General features: G+C 36.7%; 1 protein-coding gene across 1 annotated transcript; it reads left to right on the top strand.

The window, feature by feature from the left end:
- The first annotated feature begins 486 nt into the window (after positions 1 to 486).
- Positions 487 to 2,806, top strand: LOC134649522 (flexible cuticle protein 12-like). Its single transcript, XM_063504281.1, has 3 exons — positions 487 to 500; positions 1,752 to 1,904; positions 2,552 to 2,806. The coding sequence occupies exons 1-3, from the start codon at positions 487 to 489 to the stop codon at positions 2,742 to 2,744; spliced, it is 360 nt and encodes a 119-aa protein (XP_063360351.1). The 3' UTR covers positions 2,745 to 2,806.
- Positions 2,807 to 8,354: the final 5,548 nt, after the last annotated feature.

Genomic DNA, 8,354 nt, shown 5'->3' with positions numbered 1-8,354 from the left:
CACTTCGACCCATAGGGATCTTTTGTGCAATTACCCCCTAGGAAAGACTCGTCAACTACTCAAGAGCTTTTCCCACCATCTCCATGTGTCGGATGATGGAGCTCATAGGTAGCGTTTTAAAATCCTTGGGTTCCAGATATCGTGCTTCAAAGTCCTTCATTCTTTGTCTGGCGAGGGCGTGACATTTACATATTAGGTGTTTTATTGTCTCTTCCTCTTCGCCACACATACGACAATCGGTGTCATCAGCGTGTCCCATTTTGGCCAGAATACCTTTGGCCCCGTAATGGCCAGTGAACACCCCCGTTATGATTTGGAGTTATCTTTTGCTAAGTTTCCAGAGCTTTTTGCTCCAACCGGAGTCTACTTCTTGCATAAAGAGCTTTGCGTGCTTTAGACCCGTCAGACTGTCCCATTCTTCCTGATGTTTGGTCTTAGTGTGGTCTTTGATAGCCGTTTTGACGGTTCCCTGTGAGAGACCCACAAATGGTTCCGGACCTGTAAGGTTACTTTCAGATCCGGCTCTGGCAAGTTCATCTGCATTTTAAAACAGTCCCATTTAATGTTGTTGCTGATGATTTTAGTCATTATCTAATAGTGCATGAAAATGGACACTTAGGCTATCCGTAACATGTAGCGCGGATGACTATGAATACTTAAATTAACTTTAATAAAACTAGTGTACGTAGAATAGTATTGTGTATTTGTGTAAGTAGTTCATTTGAGTTTTTAAATGTAAAATAAATATTTTGGCAAATTTTTCCTCATCAGTGTAGTTAAACGGTTTCCTCAGGTGTAAGGCCACAATTTTTGAAACACTGATTTAAATATCTAAAAAGCACTAGTAGAATATTTCTAATTCCGCCAGAACCTGATATCCTTGTGATGCGCCGTCCGTATAAAAGGCGTGTCCTGCCTAATAATTGCATTAGTCTCTTGTGAAGTCTAGCCTGACTACTCCAATCCGCAAAAATGAAATCGGTTAGTGAATTTTGGTGAAGTGTTCGGATTGTTCTTTTGTGATAATTTTAACTACATATTTATCTGTGTTTGATAAGGATGCCCACATTTTTCAATCATCATTTTACACTTTAATTTTTAATGTTTATTTTGGTTGCTCTATAAATCACGACGGAGCATTATCTGTTTTTATTTAAATACCTTTTTATTTTATATTCACGTCTGCTTTGCAGTGTTGCCTAAAATTAGGATTATTTCGGCGTTGGCTTGCAAATGATATTAGTGGTCACTTTTTTGAAGAAATGGTAGAGAAGTTTAGTGCCGTTTGCGGCATCAAAATTGCAAAATAAACTGAGTTGGCAGCAGGGTGTGAGATCTGGGGCTTTACGAATTACCGCCCGTGGTTTGTCTAAAGTGTTACGTCTTGCCTCGGCCAGGAAGTGAAATTTTCTTCTCGCGTAGCGGTGACGTAAAAGCTTTTACAGTGTGCCGCGAGACATAACTATTGAATGTATAGGGTTTGCACGACGGATCCGAAATATATGGGAATATCCGCGGATCCGGATCCAGATCCGGATAATTTCATACATTTCGGATCCGGATTGCAAACCCTACTTGTATACATTTGTTATTTCAAAATGCTGTCAATTTGCTCTTCCAAAATGATATCAGTATAGTTGAATAATGGTAAACGTGAACCTGTGCTTAACAAGTTAACACTATTAAGTGCTTGAAAATGGAAACCTATGGTCTAGACGTGCGAGTTAAACTTTTAACCACAAAATTACTAGTTATTTATTTGCCTGTTTATTTTTTCTGCAGTTCATCGTATTCGCCCTGATCGTGGCCGCCGTGGCCGCCGCCCCGCAACGCGGCCCCGACGCTGACGCCCAGGTCTTGCGCAGCGAGCTGACCAACATCGGAGTTGATGGCTACCAATTTGCGTAAGTACAATTACAATATTGTTTCATTCAGCAGAGTTGTTGTTTAACCCTTGTGGTAATTGAGACCCGAACTGAAATATATCAAGAGGTGAAATCTTGTGCGAGGTTTTGAAGACATGTAAGCGTAAGGTGATCAAACTTTGCTGCCAAGTGAAACGTAACATGTTTTACCGCACTAGATTAAGTACTAATCTAATCGAAATTAATAATTTGAGATACTTATTAATCAAAAGTACATCCTACCAGAAATCGTAAGAAAAGAATAAAAAAATTGAATATTTTCACATTCCGATCTTAATCCATTCTCTCAAAATAACCTGGCCAACAGAGTCTGTGAGCTTTAGTCTCCCCTACGATGTTAGGTTCACCCACCAGGTCTTTAATTTCGCAGATGCTAAGGATTGGCCATCGGCTTCTTATGGAGAATCTTCCTCTCAGAAACTAGCGGCATATTGTCTTCCTTGAGTAACGCATATATACTTGATCAACCAGATCTTGACAGTAGAAAAAGGCGCCAAATTTGAAAAATGTAGGCGCGAAGGGATATCCCATAGAAAATTAGAATTTCGCGCCTTTTTTTACTGACAAAATTTGGTTGACCAGCTATACAAGTATTTTCTCTTAGTTTAAATGTTTCTCTTTCACAGCCTGGAGACCTCCAACGGCATCAAGCAGGAGGAGCAAGGTCAGCTCGCGAACGTCGGCACCGAGAACGAGGCCATCCAAGTCCGCGGACAGTTCTCCTACGTGGGGCAAGATGGCGTCACCTACTCCGTCACTTACGTCGCCGACGAGAACGGCTTCCAGCCCCAGGGCGCTCACATCCCCAAAGCTGCTTAAGTTAGCTAGATCCCCTGTATAACCTGGCTGTTAATAAAGTTTTTGTTTTTATGTTTTAATTTCACGTTGCTGTTTTATTGGTTTAAGGCCAAGCCAAGATGATAGTCAGTTGATGAAAAACACCAGTCAAAAAGTAGAAATGTATAGCTTGTCTGATTTCTAAGATCAAGTTCGGCATACATTTACTATGGTGTACTTGATCTTAGAAAAATTTACAGACTATATCAGATATGACTAAAGGTCATACATATATGTCATAATTTCCATAAATTATTTAAGTTTTTATTTCTATTGGAGTATTCTATAATCCATTGTCACTTGGCTAGGCCCTCAGAAAATGACACACAAGCTCAAATAATACAGAGATAATCCAAATATAATCTGAAGGTACCTATATAGTGACGAATTGAAAATAATCATTAACGTATATCTCCGGACGGGCCTTACGGGCATTAAAAATGGTACTAGTTCAGCGGTGTCACTCACAAATTCGAGCCAATCGTGCAGTCTAACGCAACTAGTTGCGACCAATTGCGCGCGTGATGCGAATTAACTCAAGAACCCATCGTGTCGTAGCGGTGTCACACCGCTGTACTGGCCCCTTTCATGCCCCATTATTATTGCTCGTAAGGCTAGTCCTGAGATATATCTCAATGAAAATAATACTTATTACTATTAATGCCTAAAAGGGTGATTATCTCAACGATTGTTTTTTGCGGCGGAGCTGATAATGACAGTGTGGACTAATTGTTTCACAATGGTATTTTTTTTCTGAAAACCTTACACAAATTATTATCTTAAGCCAAATCGCAAAATGTTATAAAAGTTATTGTTATTTAAAAAAAAATTTTTTTTCACCGCAATTATAATTTTGGTGTAGTGTCCCGAATCCGTTTTTCTTGAATGATTTCTATTAACTAAAACTTCACAAACTTTTACTCGTTATTAGTCTACGTATATTATAGGAAAATAAAAGTGAAGATTAGTTCATGAATTGGTACCCTAAACTAAGCATATAAGTTGTCCTGGTAAAATAGTATGGTGGTAAATATTGAAAATGAATTTTATGGTCGAACGAAACGCAACAAGGCTAACAAACGTGGAGTAAAGTGGTATCCAGACGGGACTGATCAAATCAGTTGATTTGATCAGGAAAATTCATTCCATAGATGATTACTATGAAAATTGGCATTTATGTGTCCGCACCTGCTGATTCGATCGGAGAATTTCATCAGATTGGCGAAAAATTGTCTCATCTGGATACCACTTAACCTGTTAATTCAGGTCTGCTCCGGCACTGAGCGATGATGCACATGTCGTATGACGCTAGATCGGTCAAGCAAACGCGTAAGTATCTAATTTTGATGTATTAAAATACTTTTTAATGCAATTTTGGTGGTGTATCTAACTAATGACCGAAAAGTAGTTGTTTTTGTGTGAACTGTATTTAAAGCATGTTTATAGTTTCTTTTTTTAACTATAATCTTGAAACGTGAGTTATACGTTGCTTGCGTTGCGTTGTTGTGATTGCTTAATGCCACCAAAATTGAGACTTATGAGCCATAACTAAGTAATTTTGTATATGCTGTCAGATATTTATATTTTGTATTCATAGTATTCATGACTGATTGCCAGTAAAAAATAAATACTTTGCAATAAAACAAAATTTCACTTTTTGTAATTGCACTGACTTTAACCTTCATTATTTGATCGTGTAATGTTTTCATCTACCCTCAACTGGCTTAAGGAGCCATATGAGGGTAGATTTCGTTTACTTTTATTGAAATACCTAAAGATACAGACTATAATAGGGATGGTGGCCAGTAAATCAAATTTTGGTGGCAACCAAATTATTAAAATCATAATATCTCTAAAACTACTATGTATAATGAAAGGCCATTACTACACAATATCGAATGTGACTAGTTACGTATTATCGATACATACTTTAGACATAAACTACAAAAATAAAAAAGCGGCCAAGTGCGAGTCGGACTCGCCCATGAAGGGTTCCGTATTTAGGCGATTTATGACGTATTAAAAAAAAACTACTTGCTAGATCTCGTTCAAACCAATTTTCGGTGGAAGTTTACATGGTAATGTACATCATATATTTTTTTTAGTTTTATCATTCTCTTAATTTAGAAGTTACAGGGGGGGGGGGGGACACACATTTTACCACTTTGGAAGTGTCTCTCGCGCAAACTATTCAGTTTAGAAAAAAATGATATTAGAAACCTCAATATCATTTTTGAAGACCTATCCATAGATACCCCACACGTATGGGTTTGATGAAAAAAAAAATTTTGAGTTTCAGTTCGAAGTATGGGGAACCCCAAATTTTTTTTGTTTTTTTTCTTTTTTTGTGTGAAAATCTTAATGCGGTTCACAGAATACATCTACTTACCAAGTTTCAACAGTATAGTTCTTATAGTTTCGGAGAAAAGTGGCTGTGACATACGGACGGACAGACAGACGGACAGACGGACAGACGGACAGACGGACAGACGGACAGACAGACAGACAGACAGACAGACAGACATGACGAATCTATAAGGGTTCCGTTTTTTGCCATTTGGCTACGGAACCCTAAAAATCCCACCAAAATTAGGTAAATTTTGGACCTGTTGAAATTCACCCAAAATAACATTAAAAAGGTTTCCTGGCTTTTGATTAGAGCCTGCCATTCTAATGCTTACATATTATAGTACCTACATATCAAATAAAAGCACTGTGCACTGCATGGATGTTAACAATTCAGAAAAATTACTTCTCATTTTAACGTTTTATCCATATTAGATTAAGTATAAAGTAAATGACAATTTATTTATTATTATTACTCAAGTAAGTGACACAGCATTACAGTAAAACCAAGGCATTGTGAAACTACAAAACACGAATACAAGAAAAACAAATTAAATGTTAGATTTGGGCGACGACATAACAGCGTGGCTTCATTGCGTCGAAATAGGTATAACATTATTCAGTGTTAATCAAATTCTTCATTCAAATTTTTCTAATAAATAATAAAAAAAAATGATAGATTCAGTGCGCATCCTCATTATAATTTTAAATAAAATTTTGTTCTATTAGAATTTGACATTTAACTTTTTTAGATAAACAAGATAGTTAAGTAATATTAGGTACTTAAATTATAGTTTTGTCATGACCTAATGGCAGCTGTATTGGTGCTACGTATTAGATTTGAATGATTGAAAATTAATATCTTAAGAGTCAACATGGTTGTGAAAATGTTAGCATAAATATATGATATTGATTATTTTTAAGTTGCGTCCACATCTAGCGAATGCGCCGCGAGCACTAGTTGTCTATAGATTGCTGGCTTTTTGCGAGCTTTGCATGAGTTATGCTGATTGGGCGTGCAAACTGAAGCAAATTAGAATTCGTTCGATCTGGACACACGCTTGGACACATTATGATTTTTGTATTTTGAATCTTGCTCCTTTGTCATAAGCTTTAAGTTAATCAGCATACAAAGACTGGATAGGTCATGCTGAATAGCAATAACAATTTATCTATAATTATTACCTATTTCTCGGTTTCGCCCGTTATAAAGTCAGCGAAAAGTGACAGTGAGTTTACCAGGAAATTTAAAGGATGACTCACGCTAGAACGGGCCGGGCCCGGGCCGAGGCGTCTAAATGTAATTTTTCTATGACGGCTGATGGGTGATCACGTGATGGTGCTTTCCATAGAAAACGAAGCGCCGGAAGCTCCGGCCCAGCCCGGCCCGGTCTAGCTAGAGTCATCCTTAAATAGTTCATCGCGCCTAATCCCACGGGCTTGATTTACAGCGTAGACGAGTTGCTTCGCGAATTTTATTAAGTAGTTTAATTATACATAGTTTAAGATTTGTTTATAAATGTAAATGTTATAATTAGTAAATATTATAAATAGGTACCTATGTTAATCTAATAGTCGTAAAACAACGATTATACCAATAAATCAAATCAATCAATTACTTGATAACGATGGGGTTTCTAGCAACTCTACCAAGTGTGATTTAAGTAGGTAAGTACCTAGTAGCTTTAATAGTAGGTACTATTAATATAGCTATTAAATAAAAAAAATTAACACCCTACATTAATGTCCCAAAAATAACCATTTTATTTTTAATAATCTATCTATCTAATCTAATACCTTTAAACGAGCAATTCTTGTTTATTTATTTATATATATTTCGGGGATCTCGGAAACGGCTCTAACGATTTCGATGAAATTTGCTATATGGGGGTTTTCGAGGGCGAAAAATCGATCTAGCTAGGTCTTATCTCTGGGAAAACGCGCATTTTCGAGTTTTTATATGTTTTACGAGCGAAGCTCGGTTACCCAGACATTAAGTATTTATTTTAGAAAAGAGCTGATACTCTTCAAATGCTGGATAGTTTTCTATCAAACATAGCTAAGAACCACCGCAAGGAAACTCGCTATCACGGTAAAAAACCGCACCGAAATCGGTCCATCCGTTGGAGAGCTACGGTGTCACAGACAGACAGAGAGACAGACAGAAATTGGCGTCAAATATAATAACACCCCTCTTTTTGGGTCGGTGGTTAAAAATAGCCAAACCGCTAATAGTGTCGCAATATTATTTTAATAGTTCCAACTTTTCTAGGACGCCAACATCAGATCCTGATCTAAAAGAAATGGGATCGACGTGATAGTATACCGTTTCCACCAAAAACCCTGAAAAGACTGACTAGTAATACGTACACATATATTATGATTTATGATGATTGTCAAGATGGCGCTGTTATTCTAATGTAAAGGGTGACAGTTCAGTATAGTATGAAAAAATTAGTTCCAGTGAAATTCCGCAACATGGCGCGTGTTCACACACATATTCTAAATAAAATTAGATCTGGCTTTAAATTAGATCTGGGTGCACCTTAGGGGTTATCAATAATAATTCAAAAATATGTTATTTTCATTGCCACAATATTGACTTTTAGATTTTCAAGTTTTAATCATTCAAATCACTAGATTTGCCTACTAAGGCGGCAATGCAGTCATTAGGTCATGACTAAATTATAATTCACTGAATATAACAATCTTGTTTGTCTAAAATAGTTAAATGTCAAATTCAAATCTCAAGGATATACCATTTAATTAAAAAACTATAATAAGGAATCTGCTCACCACTGACTCACCACACCACTCCTGTTTTTCGATATTATTAATAAATAATATATATACTAGGTCATTTTTACAAAAATTTACCAAGCCCCACGGTAAGCTCAAGAATGCTTTTGTTGTGAATACTTAGACAACGATAACTAACATGAAAGTGCAGATAATGAAGAATTAGTGTACCGGTATTTTACACTTGATTGTACTAACCCTCCGCTGTTTAATTCGTTGTATAACTTTGCTTTGGTCAGAAGCCATTAAAAAAAAGTTGATCATGATTGTTTCCTTGGCTACGGCCCCAGTACGGATATGATGATAATATGTGACTCTTGTCTACATGATAGCGTGATAATAACAATGTCCGTAATCTTTAATCGCGTTTTAAAAAGTGACGGTTATCTTATCACGTGGATAAAACTATCCATAACACGCCTGCGATCATGTTTAAAAAATAAAACA

This window comes from Cydia amplana, chromosome 7 (genome assembly GCF_948474715.1).
Source record: "Cydia amplana chromosome 7, ilCydAmpl1.1, whole genome shotgun sequence".
NCBI classification, from domain to species: Eukaryota; Metazoa; Arthropoda; class Insecta; order Lepidoptera; family Tortricidae; genus Cydia; species Cydia amplana.
This window is presented reverse-complemented; position numbering and strand designations above follow the sequence as displayed.

Coding starts and splice junctions, on each gene's coding strand:
- LOC134649522 (XM_063504281.1), top strand. Junction 1,905..2,551: donor GTTGATGGCTACCAATTTGC/GTAAGTACAATT, acceptor TCTCTTTCACAG/CCTGGAGACCTCCAACGGCA.